Consider the following 26,941-nt stretch of genomic DNA (forward strand, 5'->3'; position numbering starts at 1 on the left):
ATTAAATTACTGTGAAGCCTTGAGTCTGGTTTTTTAAGACTGGAAACAAGTGCTACTTCAGGGAAGGGACTGCTTGCCTCAAGTTGATACTGTCTTATTTAATTTCTGCCTTGTGATCTTGATTGCCACTTCTGTGGCAGCATCAAAAGGCTGCTTTTTAAAGAAACCTTCAGGCCACCCACCCAGCAACCTGTACTTGGTATGCTAGCCCTTCAGCACTGCAGGGGCAGTCCACGTGCTGAGCTCTTCTAGTCTCGTGTTTGCTCTGGTTACTTTAAAGTACATTCCTCTCTGGCTTAATAGCTTGTTTATTATTATAATTTAAAAAGTAACTTGTTGAGGTAAAAGGAGATCAGTCAACCTTTGGATGTATATTTAAGCAGCTTGCCTCCTCTGTAGTAGGGTATTGGATTAGTGTTCTGTGGCTGCTGTGACAAGTTACTACAAGCTTGGTGGCTTAAAATACTAAGTGTTTTAGGTGAATACATCTCTCATGGTTCTGGAGGCCAGAAGTTTCAAATCAAGTCATCAGCATTGCCGAGCTCCCTCCAGAGGCTCTGGGGAAGAATCTGTCCCTTACCTCCTCTGGCTTCCAGTGGCTGCAGGCATTCCTTGGCATCCTTCTGCTTAGGGCCACATCACGCCAGTCTCTGTCCCCATGGTCACATTGCCTCCTCCTCCTCTGTGTGTGTGTCCTGTCTGTCTCTGCCTCTCTCTTATGAGGACACATATGATGGCAGTGAGGCCCCACTTGTATAATCCCAGATAATATCATCTCAGGGTCCTTAATATAATAACATCTGCTAAGACTCCTTTTCCAACTAAGGTAGCACTCAGAGGTTCCAGGGAGTAGAAAGTGGACATATCTTTTTGGAGGCCACCATTCAGCCCACTGTAGGCATGCTAGTGGTAAAGTCAGCATTCTTAGCTATTTCCAGCCTTGCATTGGTCCTGGCTTGGAGCAAGTGGGTAATAGTTATTTCCAAGACTATTTAGCATTTAATTTGCAGTGTTCAAGGATTAGCAGTATACTCTAAGAAATTTGAGCTACCTATCAAATAGCTTATCGATTGAACACCTTCCACTATGCACAGTATGTCACCTGCATTGACTATTTTTTCTAAAGGCAGCCCTCATAGGTAGGGGAAAATGTGCCCATTTTAAAGCCGAGACATCTGCCTAGGGCCCCAGGAGTGGCAGTCAGGGATATCAAGCCTGTGCTCCACTCAGAAGGGATTCTTCCTCCATAGCACACAGTGTCTATAAGGGACAATGCTGTAGTTGGTTGCATATCTTTTTAAGAGACAATGTTAGTCTCTTTGAAAGAAGATTTCCGTTTCTCTCAATGTTTGGCCTGAGCACAGACTCTAAAAGATGTTGACTTAGACTGTTGGATTGTGTGGGGCTTGTTTCCTCTGACACTTTACAGTATGTTGTTTTACAGGCACTGCAGGCATTGCCTTTGTATAATGTTTAATTTAATGTTTTTAGTTGATGTGATTTGATATGCTTCATTTGGAGACTGTTGAAATGAGCTGCTGGTTTTGTTTTTTTCTTCCTTTTTTTTTTTTTTGCCTTTGTTTCTAGTGTATGTATTTAAGAAAGGACATGAGTTGGCTTCAGGACAAATGTTGAGTAACACTCTATTTGTCAAAACAGCAAGCGGCTAGATTGAAAACTGTATTCCCCCCACCTGAGTGAAATTAAAATAACTGATGCCACAGTCACTCCCATCTAGCCAGTGGTTACCCTTATTTTACACAGGAGCTTTAGTGAGCAAAATGAATGAGCTTATTTTGTGAGAGATGTCTGCATGATTCCTACCCTGGATGATAAAATTAGTTTTTTATAGCACATAAATATGTATAATGATGAGCCTTGCATACCGGGTTCTTATGAAGTGCTTTTACTGCTCTGCCCTGAAGGAAATACCAAGACCATTTGCAAGTACAGTAGAGCTGCTAGTCGGTTAAGGTTTCAGTTTCTCTTTAGAAGGCTTGGGACTTGGGGTGAGCTGCAAATTAATTCTGTGCTCAATTTGTGTTGAGATGAGATTGTATTCAACATTTCTGTATCCCAGTCTGTAGTGGTAGGAGAGGGGTACAATTTTACTTGGAAATCTCTTTTTTGAGAAATCGGAAGTGTAGTCTTGATGGAAGCAGAAAGCAGATGGACGTGAATGGAAATTTTCACCGGGGAGTGAAAATACTGAGTTCTTAGGAGGAAGGATAAGGAGTTTGGGGGTTGAGGTTTTTCCTTTTGCTAGGAAGAGAGACCAGAATAAACTGTGTTCTTCTTTATTAACACGTCATGACGTTAGAAGTCTGTCTAGATCATCCAGGCCTGTGTGTGTGTCATTATGCAAACTAAACCTCTGTGTCCATACACCTCTGAGGCCTCTCCTCACCCTGAGATGCTGATTCACTCATTTTCCTGATGGTGATCACGGTGTGTGGGAGCAGGTGTGCCTGGCAAGCCCCATGCCCAGGTAGCAGCTTGCTTTGCACTACAGTCGTGGGAAGGTTGTCCTTTTGATCTCCGGCCACATGGCTCTCTTCACTGCCTGTTGTTCCTGTTGCCTTGAAAATTCGCTCTACCGAAAGCTCTTCCTCAGACAGCAACCTCATTTTTTGTATCAGGGCTCCACGCCATCATGTGAAGCTATAATTTAATCAGCCCTTTGAGTATTATAAAAAAATGTTTCTGGGATGTTGTATCCTGAGCACTTGCTTACACTTGCTTCTCTTATATACACAAGGGCTTTGACTAGTGGTTTAGGACGAAAACCCTTGTCCCTAGCTGCTCCCGCTGGTACTCTAGGCTTACCATTTCACAGGGAGGCTGTGGAGACAGCTCAGGTTAAAAGCCACATGGGAGAGAGAGAACAGGGCCTCTGTGTGTAGGGCAGGTAGTGGGAAGCTTAGGGTTGGCCTCCATGGTCGCCAAGGGCAAGTGGCTAAACTTGGAAGAATCTACCTCCCATTCTCAGTACAGGGGGACCGATAACTTCCAGACAGGAGAGGATCAACTGAGGCTGAACAGGCCATAATAAATGTTATTTTAGTTAGGAATTTTTGTACTTAATTTTTTTTTGTTTTTAAAACACAAAAATCCCACTCATAATTCCTCAGCCCAGAAGAAAAAAAGCCGTCCCCTTAGAGAATTTCCTGCTAGTTTGTGTTCTGTGTCTATTTCATTTACTAATTGAGATCAATGTTCTTCATTTACTGATTGAGATTATACTAGTTATATAATTGTATAACTTAAAAAAAAAAAAAAGCCAGGTGCGGTGGTGTGCACCTGTCATTCCAGCCATTTATGAGGCTGAGGTGGGAGGATCGCTTGAGACCGAGTTTGAGTCTAGCTTGGGCAACATAGACCCTGTCTTAATTTAAAAGATACATATTTAACCTGCGTGTCCTGCGCATGTATCCCAGAACTTAAAATATTTTTAAAAGAATTATATATATATATACACACACACACAATAAGGAATTTTCAAACACATTAAAACTCATGGTCAGCATCATGTAGACAGCCTTCAGTGGCCTGCCAGCCAAATCTGTCGTGGTACACTCACAACCTTCCTTCGTGGCTGGAGCTCTTGTCAGTACATGCATGCCTTGCACTGCACTGGCTCCAGCACTGGGCATGACCATTTTTTGCTAACTGCTTCTTAAAGTGGCCACCTGTCTGATTCACGCTCCTCCTCTGCCATCAGTTTTAGGACTGGAAAGCCTGCTGCTTCAGGAGCAAAACTAAGTATTTCCTTTCCTTTGTGAATCAAATCTGTGATTTTGTAGATAGATTTGGTAATGTAGAATTTGAAAGAACTATAATGATCTTTTCAGTTCTCAGAGGTTTGAGTCTCCATCCAAAGTATTCCTGAATCACCTTTAGGACTGCTTGCATGCATTTTTGAATATCATACTTTGTTTTCTTGAGCATAGCTGCATAAAATGGGTTAATAGCAGCATTGTTTTGCAACCCACTTAATATTCACCAGACTACTAGGGAATGGCTTAGATAAGCCACAGTCCAAGGCAAGCCATTGTGTCATCATAGAATAACCTTTGATCTTCGTGTGCTTGTACTTACATAATCTGTGTCTGAAGCTTTGTGGTAAGGGTGGAAGATTTTGATAATGTTAGAGGTGTCTGATTCTTTTGTATTGTGTGTATTACTCCCTCAAGTGTTTGCTAATCTTTAGTGCTGCATTGGTGGCTAAAGCTTAATTTGTGGCCAATTCACAGAAACAGGTTAGACTTTTGCTAATGAGTTGCCAAGAGAGTAGTTTAATTTTTTTTTTTTTAAATCTTCTTAAAAACAAGAATGGTAGCTGTCAGCAGTAATTTCACCCAATTTATCTCTTGCAGAGAAGCTAGTTGCATGCTACAATTTGACCTCCTGGTTTCAAGGAGTGGTAGAAGGCTTATGTTACTGCCTTCTGGATTTTGAGGTAGTCGTTGGTATTTAATAGTTTTATGTTTTTCTTTTTTTTATTCATAGTTTCTTTTTTTTTTTCGAGACAGAGTCCCGCTCTGACCCCCAGGCTGGAGTGCAGTGGCTCAGTCTTGGCTCACTGCAACCTCCGCCTCTCAGGCTCAAGGGCTCCTTCTGCCTTAGCCTCCCAAGTAGCTCGGACTACAGGCACGTGCCACCACACCTGGCTAATTTTCTGTATTTCTTTGTAGCAGTCATGTTGCCCAGGCTGGCTTCAAACTCTGATCTGCCTGCCTTGGCCTCCCCAGGTGCTGAGATTACAGGCATGAGCCACTATGCTTGGCAGTTTTTTTCTTTTTTAAAATTTTATGTGTCAAAGTTTTGTGTTTTTCTTTTCTTTTCTTTTTTTGAGATGGAGTCTCACTCTGTTCCCCGGGCTGGAGTGCAATGGTGCAACCTCTGCCTCCCGGGTTTAAGTGATTATCCTGCCTCAGCCTCCCGAGTAGTTGGGATTACAGGCGTGCACCACCACCGCTGGCTAATTTTTGTATTTTTAGTAGAGACGGGGTTTTGCCATATTGGCAAGGCCAGTCTCGAACTCCTGACCTCCAGTGATCCACCTACCTCGGCCTCCCAAAGTGCTGGGATTACAGGCGTAAGCCACTGTGGCTGGCCAGTTTTGTGTTTTTCTAAGTATTTTATTTATGTGTTTGTTCATTTAATTATTTATTTATTGTGGAAACAGGGTCTTTCTCTGTTGCCCAGGCTGGAGTGCAGTGGCACGTTATAGCTCATTGCAGCCTCAAATTCATGGAGTCAAGCAATCCTGCTGCCTTAGCCTCCTGAGTAGCTGGGACTACAGGCACGAGCCACCTTGCCCGGCTAATTTACTTTTTGTAGAGACAGGAGTCTCATCATGTTGCTCAGACTGATCTCAAACTCCAGGCCTCAAGTAATTCTCCCACTTCTGCCTCCCGAAGCAGTGGGATTAACAGGGATGAGCCACAGAATGATTTAATATAAACAAATCATTAAGACTAATATCTGTTGGAGAAGTTGGCAGAAGTCATTATCCAGCTGATTGCTGCATCATCTTTAGTGGTAATTAACACCACCACGTTGAATATACTGTTTTCCTGTTAACTTGGTGATTCTCAGTCCAGAGTTTCTGAGTCAGGAGTCTTGGATGGCGCTCAGGAATCTGCATCTCTAACAAGTTCCCAGGTGATGCTGATCCAGTTCGCGGGGAAGCACATTTTGCTAACGGTTCGAGGTTCTATATTCTAGAGTTACATATCTGAAATGAAATTCTTCAGTAACTAATGAGCCTTCTTAGGCAGCCTGGGACACAGTGTCATCCTGCCCTTTTCTTTTCTTTTTTTTTTTGAGATGGAGTTTCGCTCTTATCACTTAAGCTGGAGTGCAGCAGTGCAATCTCGGCTCACTGCAGCCTCCGCCTCCTGGGTTCAAGCGATTCTCCTGCCTCAGCCTCCTGAGTAGCTGGGATTACAGGCACCTGCCACCATACCCAGCTAATTTTTGTATTTTTAAGTAGAGACGAGGTTTCACCACATTGGCTAGGCTGGTCTGGAACTCTTGACCTCAGGTGATCTACCTGCCTCGGCCTCCCAGATTGCTGGGATTATAGGCGTGAGCCACCACGCCCGGCCTATACCGCCTGTTTCACAAAAAAGTTTGGAGGGTGGCTTTTTGTGTCACCCAGCACATGGGTAATGGAGATGAGGTGGTGGCTCTTTGGAGCTAAAGGTATTGTGTAGCATATGCTGTGTAGCCTGTGAAGAGACTGAGTGGAAGTGACCCATTGTATTGAGCAAAAGATCCTGGTATGCTGTGCTTTACCCTGGAGTCCTTCCAGACTGTTTGAAAGCCAGGATAACCAGCACTGCCAGTGATATACTCGTACAACATTTAAAAAATGACAGATTCCACAAAGGATAAAACTTGCTCTATGGCATCTAGAATGTGAACTTGAGTTACACTGTTTCTTAGGATAGAATTCTTTTGTAAAATGAGCCATTGTATCTAATGGGAATTTTAATTTTAGTGTTTGATAAAGTTAATGTCAGTCCTTTAGAGAATAATTGGGGAAATAATATTTCATCAGAAAGCTTTCAGAAATGTGGCAAGATTCCCGCACTCAGTCTTGGGGTCTTTACCGTGTTACAACCTCTCGGATCTTCACTAAAATAGAAAGAACGTTTCGTGCAAGTGTTAGTCTGAGTATCTTTTTGATATCTGCAGATGAAAGTCCTTCTGGGAGAGATTGTTCTTTAATACAGTTCACAGTGATGGCACGTCCTTTCATGTCTTTATCAGCATTTCTGCTTGCCTAGTGCATTTCCTCATATGCTAGGATGAAAACTGTCAAGTTGGATGATGCATATGTGAATTATTTTATCAAATCATTCCAGGGAGTCAGTGCAGGCCATTTGACAGCCAGCTGGGATGAGGCATGCCTATATTGAAATGTTTTAATTTTACTTCAGAAGGGCAGAGATGTTTCCAGAGCAGTGGCTTCCAAACAGCATGGCATAAGGACGGTGGGAGGCCGTTGGGAGAGTTTACTTTGGTTCAGTTCCGCAGATGCTCAGCCACAGTTTTAGAGTCAGTTTCACAATTGTGTGGCGCTCTCCAGAGCCACAGTCTGCCAAGTCACACAGAGTTGGTTTTCGTGTTCTTCCGGGCTTTGGAGCTATTCAGTTCCCTCTAAACCCCAGATGTGAAGGTGAAGGTATAGGGAAAGAGTGAGAAGTGCTATTAATAATTCATTTGAAAGGGGTTTCTGTGTAAGGTAATGTGGAGTAAACAAACAAGATAGTGTAGGATTGACTACATTAAAAAATAGCTTTTATGGGTACAAAAAATAGGATGAATAAGACCTACTATTTGATAGCACAACAGGGTGACTATAGTCGATAATAACTTAATTGCACATTTTTAAATAGAGTGTCGTTGGATTGTTTGTAACTGAAAGGATAAATGCTTGAGGGGATGGACACCCCATTCTCCATGATGTGCTTATTTCACATTGCATGCCTGTATCCAAACATCTTACGTACCCTACAAATATATACATCTACTGTATACTCATAAAAATTAAAAAAAAAACATATCTTTTGAGTGTTTCAGCTGAGAATAAATTTTTGCTTAATCAGAGATAATATTGAAAATTCAGGTGAAATATTAGAGAACACATAGTTTATATATTGACAAAAAATATTTTTCAAAAAAATTTTTTAAAAACATCTAAATGGAAAAAAGAAATAAAAGAAATAAAAAGAAAAAACAAAAAACATCTAAATGGTAAGAGAAATTGGGAGAGCCTTCTTTTTCTTTGTTAGTATAATCCTTCCTGGTATTTGTACAACACTGAGTTTCCTAAATTTGTTGTTGAGGTCCCATGACTTTAGCAATATAACAGAATTGTAAACAGAAATACAGGAATTGCAAATTCAAGTTTGTGGTTTTATATTTATATTTTTATATTTATAGTTTTCTCCCAGCCAGGTGAGGTAGTGCACAGTATACGAAAGATTAATTCAGGTGGCATTTTCGATTGGCTTTTTCTAAGAAAGTCTCTAGTTATTTTCCCTGGGCTTCTCAGTTCTGGTAGCCTTTAAAGTCTAAAAAATGATCGTAAAAGGAATTTTGAGAAACAAAGCTCCAAGTTTCCCAAAGCTGTTGGTGGGAGAGGGGAGGATATTTTTTATTCTTGGCTTAATGACATAAATATTTTATAAAGGTAAAATCATAGTATAAAATTTTGTGCCTTTTTAAAACTTGAAATTATAAGTTATCCATGTTTTGACATTTTCATAGTTATTTTGGTTGCTTAATATTATATTGAAATTTTGAACTATAATTTACTGACCTCCATGTATTATCAAATCTTGAGGTTGATTTTGATTATTGGCATATTTGATGGTATAGCAGTGAACATTTTGTTGATTCAACTTTTGTTCTTCTCAGTTATTTTTATGGTGCTTGATAAGTTTCATTAACTTTTTTTTTGAGACAGTCTTACTCTGTTGCCAGGCTGGAGTCCAATGGCGCAATCTCGACTCACTGCAACTTCTGCCTCCTAGGTTCAAGTGATTCTCCTGTCTCGGCCTCCCACGTAGCTGGGATTACAGGTGCTTGCCACCACACCCACTAATTTTTTGTATTTTTAGTAGAGACAGGGTTTCACCATGTTGGCCAGGCTGGTCTCAAACTCCTGACCTCAGGTGATCTGCCTGCCTTGGTCTCGTAAAGTGCTGGGATTACAGGCGTGAGCCAGTATGCCCAGCCTTCATTAACTTTTAAAATTAATTTTTTAAAAAATTTGTTGTTTAGAATTGGAGACTATTTCTAAATTTACTAAACGGAGAACTGAAAATTATATGAAGCATGACTAAGAATAACAAGAGTTATTCCTAGGTTAGTTAGCTTATCTAACTAGCTAGCTCACTAACCTAGGAATAACTTTTGTTATTACTAGGTTCTGGTAGGCGGTAATAATGATAGTTCCAGTGTGTATCGTTTATGCTGGAAAATAATAATTAAGAAAAAATGATAGCTGCCCTCACTGAGAACCCACCATGCTAGGTGCTTTATGTATCTTCTTGTCTTCTGGCATTGCAGGGAGTATTGATTAAATTGGTTAAAACAGCTTACAAAACCAGAATAGTACACTTGAGCCTAAATTAGCGAACTAAAAATAAATTTGGTTTCTTAGCCATAGAATTTGGTTTATTAAATTGTAGGCCATACAACAAATTCTCAAACCAGAGTACTATGACTTCGTTTTTTCTGACATTAACAGAGCAGTATTGTTCATGCTGATGGTTCCATTTGTGAACTAGCTTTTGCCTTGCTTGGCTTTTTTTTTTTTTTTTTTTTTTGAGACAGAGTTTTGCTCTTGTTGCCCAGGCTAGAGTGCAGTGTTGCTATCTCGGTTCACTGCAACCTCCGCCTCCAGGGTTCAAGTGATTCTCCTGCCTTAGCCTCCCGAGTAGCTGGGATTACAGGTGCCCGCCACCACACCCAGCGAATTTTTGTATTTTTAGTAGAGATGGGATTTCGCCGTGTTGGCCAGGCTGGTCTTGAACTTCTGACCTCAGGTGATCCACCCTCCTTAGCCTCCCAAAGTGCTGGGATTACAGGTGTGAGCCACCGTGCCTGGCCCTGCTTGGCTTTTGAATGCCTGGTAATAATGTTCCTTAACTGTGGGTCCGTGAAGCCAAACTAATTGCTTCTTGGGCACATAGATTGCCTTTTTAATTTGCTGTATAATGTTGTCTCTACCACAAATGCATAATATATTGTTGCCTAAGTAAAACTGATTAAAATAATCTTACACACAACAGAATGCATGGTATTTTGTCCATAATCTTGCAAATAAAAGAAAATTGAATGGCATGACAGAGAGTTGTAATTTACAAGCACTCTTTTATAAGTGCCTTTGTACCCATTTTGGAAGATAAACATAAAATGACTGCTATGATTTATATTAGTGTGATAGTTTTCTTTACCAAGGATTGTTTTGTGTGGTGCTTTTAGTGTGTTTTAAATGATAATAATGATGTGGGCTTTTGAGACAGTCACTTATTTCAGACTGTACAGTTTACCCAGAGAGATTAGCATTTATCCAGTGACTTTGCATTTCATTAAAAAAAAAGAAACCTGTGTTGTCATTCTCAGCTCACAAATGCCCATTGTAAGGGTTACACTTAGAATTTTTAGGAACACTTGTTCATAGATTGGTAAGATGGGTAATATTTATTTTCTTTCTGTTTACTTGGACTAACACGACAGCTCTGTGGAGGACTTTCCCTTGACTCTTTGATGATTAATTTTGTTTATTTAGCTAATATTTATTGAGCAGCTACTGAGTGCCAGGAACTGTTGGGGATACCAGTTTGTTGCTTGCTTGTTTGTTTTTTCTATTTGTGATAAATATTTGGCCCAGGAGAAAAATCTCTGAAATGAATTTCAGAGGTTTAGAAATGATTTTACATGGCTGGTGCAGTGGCTCATGCCTGTAATTGCAACACTTTGGGAGGCTGAGGCAGGTGGATCACTTGAGGTCAGGAGTTCGAGACAAGCCTGGTCAACATCGGGAAACCCCATCTGTACTAAAAATACAAAAAATTAGCCGGGTGTGGTGGCATGCGCCTGTAGTCCCAGCAACTCGGGAGGCTGAGGCGGGTGAATCGCTGGAACCTGGGAGGCAGAGGTTGCAGTGAGCCGAGATTGTGCCACTGCACTCCAGCCTGGTGACAGAATGAGACTCTGTCTCAAAATAATAATGATAATAATAGTAATAATAATAATAATTATAAAGCCAGGTGTGGTGGCTCATGCCTGTAATCCCAGCACTTTGGGAGGCAGAGGCAGGTAGATCACTTGAGGCCAGGAGTTCGAGACCAGCCTGGCCAACATGGTGAAACCCCGTTTGTACTAAAAATACAGAAATTAGAGCTACTCAGGAGGCTGAGGCAGGAGAATCACTTAACTGGGGAGGTAGAAGTTGCAGTGAGCCGAGATTACACCACTGCATGCCAGCCTGGGCAGTAGAGTGAAACTCCATCTAAAAAAAAAATAATAAATAATAGAAATAATTTTACAAATAGAGTGATATCAAGGATCTTCTACTAAAAAATATAATAAATGCCTATTAAAATTTTTTTTTTCTAATTCAACCTTAAAAATGTCAAAATGCCTGTCTTTTAAAGGAAATTGCCCATTACTTGTTTGTCTTTTCTTCTTGTAGGTTATTTCTTATGAGGGTCATGGATATCCCCTATCTAAACTTGGAAGGACCAGACTGTAAGTAAATTTTTATTTTCTTATTGCATCTGTGCATTTAAGTGTGTGGTCTGGAAGGGATAACAGGAAAATATTACTAAAGAAAAAGCTTTTTTCACTTAAAATTGGGCAGTGATTTTGTGGTTGATATGAATAGTATGCTTAAGTTAATGGGACTCTTGGGCATTCATTAGTCATCTCTTCATTTATGTTTTCCAGTTTATGCATGAAATGAATTTTAGAAACATGTATCTTTTCTATATATTTCATTTTCACTCAGAATTCTGATTTCGTCATTTTCTATAAGTATTTGTAATAGATTTTTAAGATATGCTAGCTGTCAGTTATCTTGGTAAAATTTCTATTTTCCAGTTACTTGAGTATGTATATATTTGAATTTAGTAGGTTGATTTTTATTTTGTTTTGTTTTGTTTTTTTATTTAAAAAACGTGGAAGGTCTATGGGAGGTGGTTGCTTTTTCTTCTCCTCTGCTTTTTTTCTGCTGTTTCATTGCTCTTTTTTACCTTAATGCATGTCACTGGCAGGTAGAAGTGGATGAACTATACTTGGTGACAATAATTGTTGCAATGATAGTTTGAGGACATACTGTTGTGTTGCCCTCCATGTTAGACTGATATTTTGGTCTGTCATTCTCACAAGAATTCTGTATGCTAAATATCGCCATTCCCAGTTTATAGTCCAGAGTGGTTAGAGTGGTTAGGTCTCTTGCTTAGAGCCGCACAGATAAGTTCTGGGTTTGGGATTAGAAAGCAAGATTATGACTCAGGATTGCCTTACTTAACAATTAGTCCATTTAATTTGGACAGTGCTTTTTTTTTTTTTTAACTAAGTATATTAAAATGGGAAAGTTAAATGTTTAGTGAAGTGAAACTTCATGAACAGAGCAGCCTTTTTTTTCTTCTAAATAATTTGCACAGTTGGGTGTGGTGGTTCATGCCTGTAATTCCAGCACTTTTGGAGACCGAGGTGGGAGGATCACTTGAGGCCAGGAATTCAAGACCAGCCTGGGCAGCATAGTGAGAACCCCATCTCTACAAAAATAAAATTAAAAAATAAAAAAATTAGCCAGGCATGGTGGCATGCACCCGTAGCCTCAGCTGCTCAGGAGGTTGAGGTGGGAGGATCGCTTGAGCCCAGGAGTTTGAGGCTGCAGTGAGCTATTATTGTGCCACTGTACTCTATCCTGGATGACAAGGCAGAACCTTGTCTCAAAAAAAAAATTAAAAAATAAGCAAATAATTTGCACAGGAACTTCATGAGAAGAGAAGATGCCTTTGCATAGGGTTCAAGTTGTTGTGGGTTCTGTAAAGTATCAGAACCTGAGGTCTAGATTACCATGGCAGAATCCCACCAATCCTAGGCATACTTTTAGGAGTTGTTTGGTAATCATGAGGAATTCATAACAGTTCTCCAAATTAGCTTAGACTTAGTTTCATCAAAGAGTCACTGGTTTACTTGATCACTTTTCACCCATCAATATTTCATCATAAATTTGTCTTGTAGTGCAGCCTAAACGTGATCATGTTCTCCATGTGACATTCCCCAAAGAATGGAAAACCAGCGACCTTTACCAGCTTTTCAGTGCCTTTGGTAAGTCGCAAGTTCAGATGTACTTTTTAGGGTTTTGCTATTCATTTGGTATAGGTGGTCAGAAGTAGAAAGACAGCTTTGGCCTGGGCATAAAAGAATGTTAATATTCAAGGTTTTAATTTCACTCTTTGAATTTTCTGGTTTAGGATACTGTTATCTTTGTGCTAATATCATCTGAGAAACTTTTAATAGCACCTCACAATACAGAGCTATTAATTCGTGGAAAGCAAAACACCGTGATGATGACTGTCCTTACTACTGACCAGAGAAGATAAGCTGTGGCTGAGCATAAATAATTTTTAAGATTAAACTCACAGGGCTTGTGTGTTTCATAATGGCAGGGGAGGTGTTCTCTGCTTTAGATTAATCAAAGTGACAGATGTTTGGGTAGATCAGGATTTGTGATACGTGTATGAGGTAGGGCAGTTCTTCTCTTTCCTTTTTTACCAGGTCATGTGATTAGGTTCGTTTGAGCAGTCTCCTGATAAGTGTTTATGAAGACCATTCTGATTGTAAATCCACAGCAATGCCTCTTATTTTAACAAACGAAGCATTTAAGCTAGTCTCTTTGGAAATTCTTGGATAAAGCGAAGGCCACAAAACCTAAATGTCCAGTAGTAAGAAAGTTTAGTAAATGTTTATGTATCTTCTAGTATGTAGCCATTTAAAAAATATTTGAAGAGTTTATTAAAAGAAGTTAAAGTGCTTGTATTTTAACATTTGGAGTAAAAAGCAGATACAAAATAGGCCTTCCATATAACTAACACCATTTTTCATCCTTCTTTCTTTTCTTTCTTTCTTTCTTTTTTTTTTTTTTAAATAGAAATAGGGTCTTGCTGTGTAGCCCAGGCTGGCCTCGAACTCCTGGGCTCAAGTGATCCTCCCGCCTCGGACTCTCAAAGTGCTGGGATTACAGGCATGAGCCCCTGAGCCCGATCTGTTTTTTTCTTATCTTTTTTTTAAATTGATATTTTAGAATAGTAGACTTTCACAGCAGTGCCTCCTGCACTAATAATACAGTACACCATTTCTGAATGTAAATATTTAAAATAAGTCAGAACGAACATTAAGGCATATAAAGTTACTTTAAGTACTAACACTATTATTATTTTTTTTTGAGACAGAGTTTCGCTCTTGTTGCCCAGGCTGCAGTGCAATGGCGCGATCTCAGCTCACCTCAACCTCCGCCTCCCAGGTTCAAGCAATTCTCCTGCCTCAGCCTCCCGAGTAGCTGGGATACAGGCATGCGCCCCCATGCCCAGCTAATTTTGTATTTTTAGCAGAGATGGGGTTTCTCCATGTTGGTCAGGCTGGTTTCAAACTCCTGACCTCAGGTGATCCTCCCACCTCAGCCTCCCAAAGTGCTGAGATTATAGGCGTGAGCCACCGTGCCCGGCCTCTAACACTACTTTCAGTAAGATTATGTGTAAGCGTGGTGGTGTGTGCTCGTAGTCCCAGCTACTTGGGACACTGAGGTGGGAGGATTGCTTGACCCAGGAGGCAGAGGTTGCAGTGAGCTGAGATTGTGCCACTGCACTCTAGCTTGGGCAACAGAGTGAGACTCTGTCTCAAGAAAAAAAAAAGAAAGAAATAGTTGTGTTTTTGAACCTATGTGGTCTCTGATTTTTGTTAGTGGTCTTGATAGGAAAATAAGTCCCCAATCCTGGTATTGCACTGAATGATGACAAGCCCCATGGTTTAATCTGGAAGGATCTTTCTATTGTGTTAAATTTCTAATAGCTTCTTTTCCCCCTGCTTTGTCTCTTCTCTTGAAGTTTTAACTTAAATAACTGCTGTGGTAGCGTTTAAACAGGCTAACTCTCTGTAGTGCTGAGATTTTGATCACATTTTAAATAAGCACCTTCTCTCTCTTTAAAGATAGACTATACTGAAATATGTAAGATACGCACATTAAATCTAATAGCTCTCCACATGGTCAAATGTTCACTTTACTTTTAATTTGCGATTGCAGGTAACATTCAGATATCCTGGATTGATGACACATCAGCATTTGTTTCCCTTAGCCAGCCCGAGCAAGTAAAGATTGGTAAGTGTTTTGGATTTCTGTTTTGTGTATTAAATACAGTGAGAGGTTGCCCTTCCGCTGCCCCCTTAATTTAAAAGCTATGGGCTCAGTCAGCTTACACTCATTGCTGTCTCGTTTGTTTTTGAGATTGTCTCTGAAATAAATGAAATAATTAGTAAGTATCATGTATAGATGAGAAAATAAGACAAATGTCTTTTGATTCATTAGGTATGCTACATAGTATATTTTTTCATTTACCTCCATTCAGTTCCTTTCTCATTGCACTTTTTCTAAAGTGAGTTGCAGATTTACTTTGAGAATGAGTAGTACCTGTAGTAAATTAATACTTACATTGACCTGTTCATCTCTGTACTTTCCCCCATTTGTTGATACATATTTGAGATTTATTCCCTCCATTAAACTTGTATCAAATACTTGTTGTTTTTGTTGTTGTTGTTTTGAGGCATAGTCGCGCTCTTCACCTAGGCTGGAGTGCAGTGGCGCAATGTCAGCTCACTGAGACCTCTGGTTCTTGGGTTCAAGCACTTCTCCCGTCTCAGCCTCCCGAGTAGCTGGGATTACAGGCGCGCAACATGATACCCAGCTAATTTTTGTATTTTTAGTAGAGATGGGGTTTCACAGTGTTGGCCGGTTTGGTCTCAAACTCCTGACCTCAGGTGATCTGCCTGCCTCGGCCTTTCAAAGTGCTGGGATTACAGGCGTGAGCCACAATGCCCAGCCTTGTTTTACAAACAAATAAACTGAGTATTTTATTTGCTTTTAAAATATGGTTCTAGGCTGGGCACGGTGGCTCACACTTGTAATCCCAGCACTTGGGGAGGCCGAGGCAGGCGGATCATCTGAGGTCAGGAGTTTGAGACCAGCCTGGCCAATAAGGTGAAACCCTATCTCTACTAAATATGCAAAATTTAGCTGGGCGTGATGGCTGAGGCAGGAGAATTGCTTGAACCCGGGAGGCGGAGGTTGCAGTGGGCCAACATCCACACCCACTGCACTCCAGCTTGGGCAACAGAGTGAGACCCTGTCTCAAAAAAAAGGGGGGCGTTCTAAAAAGATGGAGCACACCATCTCTTGTAGGATCCTAAATAATTTTGATATTTTGATATTAACCATCAATTAAACGTTTTGTTTTCTTAAGATGGGAAGTTTTTGAATAAAATATTGATGAAAATATGTGTTGTTAAGCTGTATATTCAAATAAATTTCAAGTACCATGTTGCTTTGATAATGTAAAAGATGTGAAAATTTTAAGTGATATGTTTGTTTTTTACTTTAACAAAATACCGCACGGTAAAACTCTATAATTCTGATAGTAGAACTGGTGAGTAATTATATATGAAAATTTCTGCAAATATACAAATTCAGATCACAGTATTTTGGTATTTTTCTTTCATTATCTGACTGTCGCAGGAATCCAGGCCATGTTGTAGAGGGGAAAAGCTTAGGCTTTTGGAATCATACTGCAGCATCACTTAACAGTTGTGTGACCTTGGGTGCCTTATTTAACCTTGATGAACTTCTGCTTATCTCTGTAAACTGAGCATAATAGTATGGACTTTAGTGTTATTGTAAGGATTCCATGAGATTAAGTAAATGAACCTTGGCATGGCTTTGAGCTTTTACTGTGGTTCTTTAATAGCAGATTTTAGTGCGGAATGTACTCAGGAGCATCAGACACCAGGGATAGTGGTGGATGCACGGTGTGATTGATGTTGCTTGTTAAATACTTTAATTTTTGCATAGAGATTTTTTCCGTGATCCATTTCCCCACTATCCTTAGAAAGATGGTTTAGAGAGAATCCAGAGGGATTGAATTATTAGAAAGCTCAAGATAACTTTAGGTGGGGGTGGGGACCTTGAGGTTACAGTTACAGTGAGGCTTCAGTGTGGCTGCAAGAAGACTGAGTTCAAAGTCCTGACCTGCAGTCTAATCCAGCCTCCTCTGCTCACTGTATACTCTTCAGCTCCTTTGCTAGCCACACTCGGTGACATTGAAGCTGTGCAGCGGGATAAAAGGAGTTTCACAGACTGACACGGGGACTAACTTTGGCTCCACCACTTGTCAGCCATGTGTCTTTGGGCAGGTTATGTAAACCTTCCAAGCCACAGGTTCCGTGTTTGTTTAAGAGGGAGATAATAGTTACTTTGCATGATTGTTGTGAGGATGAAATGAGATCATGGATATTAAGTTTCCAGCAAAGAGCCCCATACTACACAATCAGTGCTTGACCCGTGGTAGGTAATTATTAAAATAGCTGCTTGGCCTCCCTTGCTGTGAACAGTGTGTAAGAGTGCTTTGAAATCTGTAAAACATGAGTTAGTAGCATTTGTTTGAAAATACAAGCATGATTCCTTGTTTATGTGTATGGGATGTCAAAGTTTCTTTTAAAATTCCTGTTATACCACCATATCTGATGTCAAATAACAGTTGCTCTCTTCTTTACTTTACTGGACAATTCTTAAAACAGTAGCTTTTAAGCTAAGTATTTTATTCCATGGTAACTCTAATCAGGGAGCTACATTTCAGAATCATGTGTAGCCATAAGAAGCACTCTATTGTCTGATTGCTCATTGCGTTGGTTTCCTGAGGGCAGTGTTGGGTCCCTCTTCTTTGGCCCTGAGTCCTCTCTCATACCTGACACACACTGCAGCATGAGGAAATAAATGTGTGTTTGAATAGGGAATATGGGGAATAGGCCAAGATGAAATTGTGATATTTTACCTTTTTTCCTCCTAGGTTAAGTAGATCACTGTTCTCTTGATATATGCAGCTTTGCTAGTAAAGTTTAATTTTCCGCTATAGTCTCTTTTCTTATGCAAAAGACAACTCTTAACAAAATATTTGGCAATTTGAGCATGCTGTGCCTCTGACAACATTTCCTTTGCCAGAAGAAGCCATCTTTTATGCAATCATCACCTCCCACCAGAAACTATGCCCTCCTTCCTGCCTTATCTCAGCTTCAACATCAGTTTCTCCAATGATGTTTCCTTCCCCTCCCCTCCCCACCTTCCCCCCCTCCCCTCCCCTCTTCTCCCCTCCCCTCTTCCTTTTTTGAGACAGAGTCTTTTCTTTTGCCCAGGCGAGAGTGGGGTGGCACAAACTCGGCTCACTGCAGCCTCCACCTCCTGGGTTCAGGCAATTCTCGTGACTCAGCCTCCCAAATAGCTGAGATTACAAGCCTGCACCACCACACTGGCTAATTTGTGTATTTTTTGTAGAGACAGGGTTTTGCTATGTTGGGCAGGTCGATTTCGAAATCCTGGCCTCAAGTGATCTGCCTATCTCAGCCTCCCAAAGTTCTGGGATTATAGGCATGAGCCACTGTACCCGGCCTCTGATGTTTTCTCTGGCTCTCTTTGTAGGGTATTGAACCTCATTCTCTGTGCTTTCGTAGCATCTTGTATACCTTGTTATATTGTTTTCACAGATAGACTGTAAACTCTTTGAGAGTAGGGACCATGTCTCAGTCACCATTGCGTTTTTAGTGCGTAAAGTGGTAGTGTCTGACATTAGTAAGTAAATGTTGAATATTTATTGAATTGCATAAATGATATTCATGGTATTGTGACTTGGAAATGCCTTTTTGCATGTGATGGATGTAACTGATGTCTCTGCTCTTTTGCTGTGATTTCTAAAATTATGCAGATGTTTCACTGAAAGACAATGTGAAATTTGTTCTTTATAATGGTGATTCTAATGATGAGAAGGACCCAGGGTATCTGATGTGCTGCAAATCCTATTAATTTTTTTTTTTTTTTTTTTTTGAGACAGAGACTTGCTCTCTCACCCAGGCTGGAGTGCAGTGGTGCGATCTCGGCTCACTGCAACCTCCGCCTCCCAGGTTCAAGCAAGTCTCCTGCCTCAGCCTCCCGAGTAGCTGGGACTACAGGTGCATGCCACCACTCCCGGCTAATTTTTGTTTCGTATTTTTAGTAGAGACAGGGTTTCACTGTGTTAGACAGGATGGATGATCTCGAACACCTGACCTTGTGATCTGCCTTCCTCGGCCTTCCAAAGTGCTGGGATTACAAGCATGAGCCACCATGCCCGGCCCCTATTAATGTTATCTTAAACAAATTACTTATTCATTTCAGTGGAAACAGAGGGCCTTTTAGGTCAATAATGTAACATTGAGAAAATCATTAAATGCCTGTTTATATAGCAGCTTATAGTGGCTTCTTTGGCTCTGTTACAAACTATTTCTGATTTACATTTAAGGAGTTGCTTTTTAACTGACACCTTTTTTTTCTTTGAGTATTATTAATTTTAATCAAGATTTTTAAAGCCATTTTTGACTTTGTTTGGGAGACTGGGTTTCACTCTGTTGCCCAAGCTGGAGTGTGGCGGCATGATTATAACTCACTGCAACCTCGAACTCCTGGGCTCAAGCAGTCCTCTTGCCTCAGCCTCTTGAGTAGCCAGGACTATAGGTGTGCACTCACCACACCCTGCTAATTTTTTCAAAATTTTCTTGTAGAGATGGGGCCTTGCCATGTTGCTTGGGTGGTCTTGAACTCTTGGCCTCAAGCCGTCCTCTCCCCTTGGGCTCCCAAAGTGCTGGGATTACAAGTGTGAGCCACTGTGCCTGGCCATTTTCGACATTTTGAATATGAAAGTTCTCTTTTGTAGGAAACCTTTTTATACTAATTACTAAAACCTGTCTACTGAGTGCCATTCGGTTTCTGTTGCTGTTCATTTGCTGCTGCTGGGAAGCGGTTCCCTGCTGGCTTTGGGGTGTTAGGATACGTGGTAACCCATACAAGCTGTGCATTTAGCATTATTCCCCCTCTGGCTCTTCAGATGAAGCAGTACATGGCCAGTGTGGGACTTGGTGCCATGGAAAGACCACTTATCTTCACTATTTGAGAATTTTTCTCAAAGTAGTCAAGCAGGAAATCTTTTTTTTTTTTTTTTTTTTTGAGACAGGGTCTCTCTCTGTTACCCATGCTGAAGTGCAGTCGTGCGATCTTGGCTCACTGCAACCTCTGCCTCCCAGGTTCAAGCAATTCTTTTGCCTCAGCCTCCTGAGTAGCTGGGATTACAGGTGCATGCCACCACACCTGGCTAATTTTTGTATTTTTAGTAGAGACGAGGGTTCACCATGTTGGTCAGGCTGGTCTCAAACTCCTGACCTCGTGATCCGCTTGCCTCCCAAAGTGCTGGCATTACAGGCGTGAGCCACCATGCCTGGCCAGGAAATCATCTTTAATGGGCAAATCTGAATAGCTCGTTTATATTTTGGATTTCTATATTTCTAATGTTTTATTAAATGTGGGGGAAGAGCTCAACAATATTTCAAATGTAGTAGAACTTTCTAGCCATACTCTCAATATTTAGACATTGTTTTGAGTGTCTTTAAATGCGTAGGACATTGTCTCTCTGAATATAATTTTTATAGAAATGGCTTTAGAAAAAGCTTTTTCACATATTTTGAAAGCTGGAGATTGGAACACACACAGTAGATACTGTAAGAAACTTTTTAAAAGCAGAAATTGATAAAGACACTTTAGAAGAGGCAGGAACTCAACAGTTATTTTGGGTCATAAAAAGTTACCTAGTAATTATAAATAAAATAAAAGCCCAAATTCAGATAGTTGTATGAATTCCTGATAACCCTGCCTTAGAAGCTTTTTCAGGATGATTGTTGGGATGAAGGAAGTTACTTGGCTTTGCCTCAGTCTAAATTATTGAGTGTGCTTATGTTAAATTATATTTTTAAAAAGCACATCTTTTGATTATGCTGAACAGATAAGTACTAGAATTGTAGAGACAACTGTTTCAGGATGATTGTTCAGCCCTGAATTTGCTAAAAGGCTGCTTATAACTTTGAACTTTACCTGTGCTTTTTATTATCTTTTTGATGTTTGCAGAATCTGTAGTGATAACTGGTTTTTATTCGTGATATTACTCATTTGTGCCTCATTTTTCCTTATTCATTCCAGTCAGCTGTACCATTTTGTCGATCGCTCTCAAGAACGCTTTTGGCTGTGTTCGTTTCTCTGTATTGTTTGACGTCTGTTTTGTTGGTTTCTGTTTTTTTTCTCCTTTTACTTGCTTAGGTTTACTTTGCTCTTCTTTTTTCAGTTTCTTGAGCTAGAACCGTATGTGATTGGTTCTTCTTTTCTTCTTTTTTCTAAATTCTTTTTAAAAAATTTAAGCCTGGCGTCCTCGAGGTTGTTGGTAGGTCAACATATTAATATCTTACTGATTAGCCAGTGATTGGTAAGAGGTGGTGCTGAAACACCTTGAGCCGGTAAAGCTTTAACCCTTTGCCAGCTAAGTTAGGGAACAGACTCAACATTCAGGCAGCTTGCACGTCTGCCCCAATGTTTACTTTTGTCTGGACCTCTGTCCTCTGTGGGCGCACGGGCCTTATGGTCAGCTAGCAGTGTGTACATAGCTAAGACTCTGCAAGTCATTGACTTGAACCATTTTCTTTTTCTAATAGAAGCATTTAAAGCTATAAATTATCCTCTAAGTACTGCTTTAGTTGTATGTTAACTGTTTATTTATACGTATGTTTTCAATATCATTAAGTTGGAAAAGTTTTGTGATTTCTTCTTTGATCCTGGATTATTTAGAAATGTGTTGTTTCATTTCCAAATGCTTAGAATTTCGTTAGATTTCTTGTTACTAATTTATAATTTCATTCTGTTGTGACTAAAGATTTCAATAGGATTTCAGTCCTCTTAAATTTACTAGAATTTCCTTTATAGTCAGGCATAAGGTCTATGTTTTTGAACATACTGTGTGCACTTAAAAAGAACATCAATATTGGTTAGTATTATTCATATATCCTGCATCCTTTTTTTGATGTTTTTCTTTGAGACAGAGTCTGGCTGTGTCACCCAGGCCAGAGTACGGTCTCGGCTCACTGTAACCTCCACCTCCTGGGCTCAAGCCATCCTCCCACTTCAGCTTCCTGAGTAGCTGGGACTACAGACGCACGCTAGGATGCCTGGCTAATTTTTGTATTTTTTTGTAGAGATGGAGTTTCACCATGTTGCCGAGGCTGACCTTGAACTCATGAGCTCAAGCAATCCTCCCACCTCAGCCTCCCAAAGTGCCGGGATTACAGGCATGAGCCACTGTGCCCAGTCTTATTCTATATCTTTACTGACTTTTTTAGATTTAGTTGTTGTATCAGTTTTTGAGAAGGGTTAAAATCGCCTGTGATTGTAGAATTGTCTGTTTACCCTTTTAATCTTGTCAATTTTCATGTCATGTATTTTGTGGCTGTATTATTAGGGGCATACATATTTACAATTGTTTTGTCTTTCTGATAAACTGGCCTCTTTATAAAATGTTCTCCTTTATCTTTTGTAATACTATTATTTTTAAGTCTACCTTATCTGATATTATAATAACTTCATCCTCCTTATGTTTTTTATATTTGCCTGGTGTATTCTTTTATTATTATTTTTCTTTTTGATATAGAGTCTCATTCTGTTGCCCAGGCAGAAGTGCAGTGGTGCGATCTCAGCTTACTGCAACCTCCACCTCCTGGGTTTAAGTGATTCTTCTGCCTCAGCCTCCCGAGTAGCTGAGATTACAGGTGTGTGCCACCATGCCCAGCTAATTTTTGTATTTTTAGTAGAGACAGGGTTTTGCCATGTTGCCCAGGCTGGTCTCGATCTTCTTGCCTCAAGTGACCCACCTGCCTTGACCTTCCAAAGTGCTGAGATTACAGGTGTGAGCCGCCACACCCAGCCAAATTGGTCTTTTCCTTCTATTTATTCTAGACCTATCTGTGTATGCACAAGATGAGTCTCTTGTAGACAGCGTATAGCTGGGTTTTGGTTTTCTTTTTTTTGAGATGGAGTCTTGCTCTGTCACCCAGGCTAGAGTACAATGGCATGATCTTGGCTCACTGCAACCTCCGCCTCCCGGGTTCAAGCGATTCTCCTGCCTCTGCCTCCCAAGTAGCTGGGATTACAGGCATGCACCCCCATGCCTGGCTAATTTTGTATTTTTAGTAGAGACGGTTTCTCCATCTTGGTCAGGCTGGTCTTGAACTCCCAACCTCAGGTGATCTTCCCGCGTCGGCCTTCCAAAGTGCTGGGATTACAGGCGTGAGCCACCGTGCCCGGCCGGGTTTTGCTTTTTTATCTCTTCTGATGACTCTGAAATTTAATTGGAGTATTTAGTCCAATTTAATGTCCTTATTGATATGGTTAGGTCTGTCATTTTAAAATTTGCTTTTTGTTTCCTTTCTCTGTGTTTTGTTCTTCTGTATACTCCCTTTTCTGCCTTCTTTTGGATTATTTGAATTTTTAAAAAGAATTCCGTTTTAATTTCTCTGCTGGCTTTTTTATCTTTTTGCATTATTTTTAGTGGTTGCTTTACAAATTTAAATATCTATCCATAACTTTTAACAGTCTTCTCAGAGTTCATATTATACCATTTCACATAGAATGTAGAGACCTTACAATCATATAGGTTCATTTACAACCATTCCTTGTAGTCTTTTAGGCTTTAATTGGGCATATGTATTACATCTGCATTCATTATAAATCCCACAAAGTGGTGTTACAATTTTACTTTAAACTCTCTATGTATTTTAAGAAATAAGGAGAAAAAAATATTTAGTCAGATATTTGCCATTTTCAGTGTTCCTCATTCATTCCTGAAGATCCAGGTTTCTTTTTTGGTATCCTTTTCTTTCAGCTTTGTGAATTTACTTTAGTATTTCTTGTATTGATGGTTTGGTTGGCAGCTGATTCTCTAATTTTTTCTTTATCTGAAAATGTCTTTATTTTGCCTTTATTCACATAGGATATTTTCACCAGATATAGAATTCTGGGTTTTTCTTTCAGTGTTTTGAAGCTGTAGTTCCACTGTCTTCTGGCCTCCATGGTTTAAGATGAGATGTTTGTGTCATTTGAATTGTCGTTTTCCTGTATATAATGTGTTAATTTTCTCTGGTTATTTTCAAGATTTTCTATTTATGATTGGTTTTAGCAGTTTGAATATAATGCACTTAGGCGTAGCTTTCTTTGCAATTGTCCTGTTGGGGTTGGCTGAACTTATTGAGTCTATAAATTTATAGTTTTTGCTGGATTTGGGAAGTTTTTAGACATTATTCAAATAATCTTTGTGTTCCATATTATCTTGCTTCTCCTCTGAGACTCCAGGTACCCACATGTAGGAGATCTTTTGATGTTTTGGTATTTCCTAATGCTCTGTTCCTTTTTTCTGTGTTCATTTCTTTGTCTTCTTCAGGTTATATATTTTCTATCTATCCACAGGCTCACTGACTCTTTCCTCTGACATCATTTTTCTGCTATTAAGCCCATCCAGTGAATTTTTATTGCATATATTGTATATTTTAGTTATGTATTTTCATTCAATTTATTTTTTCTGTTTCTCTGTAGAGAGTTTCTTTCATTTGGAGCCTATGTTTGTTTTCTTTTCTTTTCTTTTCTTTTCTTTTTTTTTTTTTAATTTTTTGAGTTCCTGGCCACTTAGTCTTTATTTCTTTACCTCATTGAACATAGTTATAATAGGTTGTTTAAAGTCCTTGTCTACTGGCTGTGGTGGTGCACATTTTTATTCCCGGCTACTAGGGAGGCTGTGGTGGAAGGATTGCTTGAGCCCAGTTTGAGGCTGTAATGAGCTGTAACTGTACCACTCCACTCCAGCCTGAGAGATACAGCGAGACCCTGTCTCTTAAAAAAGTTAAAAAAAGAAGAAAAAAAAAAAAGCCCAGGTGTGGTGGCTCATGACTGTAATCATGGTACTTGTAGAGGCAAAGGAGGGAAGATGGCTGGAGCTTAGGAGTTTGAGACCAGCCTGGGCAACATAGTGAGAACCTGTCTCTACTAAAAATAAACGAAATTAGTCAGGCATGGTGGCATGTACCTGTAGTCCCAGCTACTTAAGAGGCTGAGGTGAGAGGATCCCCTGAGCTCAGGAGGTCAAGGTTGCATTGAACCAATATCATGGCACTGCACTCCAGCCTGGGTGACAGAGCAAGACCCTGTCTCAAAAAAAAGTCATTGTCTAATAATTCCAACATCTGCATCATCTGAGGGTTGTTGATACCTGTAGTTGGGATGGTTTCCCTTGAGAATGGGTCATGTTTTCCTGGTTCTTTGTGTATTGGGTAATTTGGGATTGAGTAATTTCATTGGTTTCCTGGACATTGTGAATGTTCTCTTGTGGAGACTCTGGATTTAGTTACATTCCTTAGAAGAATGTTGATATTTGTATTTTAATTTCAGCAGGTAATAGGCCTGGTGCAGTGGCTCACGCCTGTAATCCCAGCACTTTGGGAGGCTGAGGAGGGCAGATCACTTGAGGTCAGGAGTTCGAGACCAGCCTGGCCAGCATGGTAGAATCCTGTCTCTACTAAAAAATACAAAAATTATCTGGACATGGTAGCACGTACCTGTAATCCCAGCTACTCGGGCGGCTAAGGCAGGAGAATCACTTGAACCCAGGAGGCAGAGGTTGCAGTGAGCCGAGATCGCACCACTGCACTCCAGCCTGGGCAACAGAGCGAGACTCCATCTCAAAAAATAAATAAATAAAAATGAAAAATAATTTCAGCAGATAATTAACTTTGTTAGACTCAAACTACAAACTTTTTCATGGCTGTGGTGGGTTGTGGCTCAGAACTTAGCTTAGATTGCTCTCAGTTTGCCACATGCATGGTTTAGGGTCAACCAGAGACTTGGGCTGGGTCTATATACCAATATGAGTTTCTTCTTCTTCTCTGGCTTCCTGTTTTCCAGAATTCCTTCCTCACTCTCTGTTGCCCCTCTTTGCCCCTAAGCTTCTTCCATAAGGACTTCCTCACCTTTGATTTTTTAAAAAGTTATTTAGTTTCATGACATACCCTGCATGTAGCATTCAAAACCTGTGCTTTTTTAAAAAAAAAAAAAAAAAATGATGTTTTGCCATGATGTCCAGGCTGGTCTCAAACCCCTGAGATCAAGCTATCCACTTGCCTCAGCCTCCCGAAGTGCTAGGATTACAGGCATGAGCCACTGTGTTTGGCCAAAATCTGTGCTTTTTAATTATAACCCTTATGGCATCTATTTTTTTGTTTGTTTGCTTTTTCAAGACGGAGTCTTGTTCTGTGGCCCAGGCTGGAGTGCAGTGGCGTGTTCACAGCTCACTGCATCCTCTACCTCCTGGGCTCAAGCAGTCCTCCTGCCTCAGCCTCCTGAGTAGCTGGGACTACAGATGTACACCACCATGCCCAGCTAATTTTTTATTTTATTTAGAGACAAGGATTTGCCATGTTGCCCAGGCTGGTCTTCAATTCCTGGGCTCAAGCCACCTGCCTGCCTCAGCTTCCAGCGATCTGCCTGCCTCAGCCTCCTAAAATCTTGGTATTACAGGTGTGAGCCACCGTGCCTGGCTGGCACCTGTTTTGTGATCCAGACCTTCCTTCCATATCACGTACCATGCTTAAACTACCTCCTTCTGTTTATTTAATAACATTTTCAGAAAATCTAATGTAAATGTATCAAAAAGCATGCCTTTAACTGATTAAAAGTGACTCAAGTTCATTTTCTTTCAGATATATATGTATTATATCTGAAATACAATATATTGATATATATTTGATACGCTGTCAAGACATAGTAGTGTCTTTGCTTCTACCTTTGGTGCCTTTTGTAGTTGGCCAGTATGTTACTGTTTGTTTATTCTTATCACAGAGGAAATGCACAAAATATTCAATAAACAACCAAAAAATGAATATTTTTCACATGAATGTTAATTTTCCTAATCTTAAACTGTATGTACAATTGGTTTACAGTAGTGATCTTGAATTCTAAATGTGGCAATAGATAAATGAGTCAAACTATGGCATGACTTTTAAAAATAAGATTTCTGTTAAGCTTATTTTGGAGGGGGATATATGATTTTTATGCTGTTAAGTACAGGATCCTGGAAAGCATGTTCAGTTGTCCCTTGGTATCCATGGGGGATTGGTTCCAGGACTCCATGCAGACTTCAAAATCCAGGCATGTTCAAGGCCTTGATATAAAATGCTATAATTTTTGCATATAACCTGT

At 40.1% G+C, this 26,941-nt stretch overlaps 1 protein-coding gene across 8 annotated transcripts in view; it reads left to right on the forward strand.

The window, feature by feature from the left end:
* The window catches only part of PARN (poly(A)-specific ribonuclease), a 191,294-nt gene that overhangs the window by 61,287 nt on the left and 103,066 nt on the right, over positions 1-26,941 (forward strand). For 6 of the 8 annotated variants that reach the window (XM_024241365.3, XM_054533038.2, XM_063717059.1 and 3 more), the window contains 3 exon segments: positions 11,219-11,274; positions 12,778-12,864; positions 14,837-14,911. In XM_024241365.3, coding sequence (XP_024097133.1) covers positions 11,219-11,274; positions 12,778-12,864; positions 14,837-14,911 — 218 coding nt within the window. 8 annotated transcript variants of the gene reach the window in all.

Source organism: Pongo abelii, chromosome 18 (genome assembly GCF_028885655.2).
Source record: "Pongo abelii isolate AG06213 chromosome 18, NHGRI_mPonAbe1-v2.0_pri, whole genome shotgun sequence".
Classification (NCBI taxonomy): Eukaryota; Metazoa; Chordata; class Mammalia; order Primates; family Hominidae; genus Pongo; species Pongo abelii.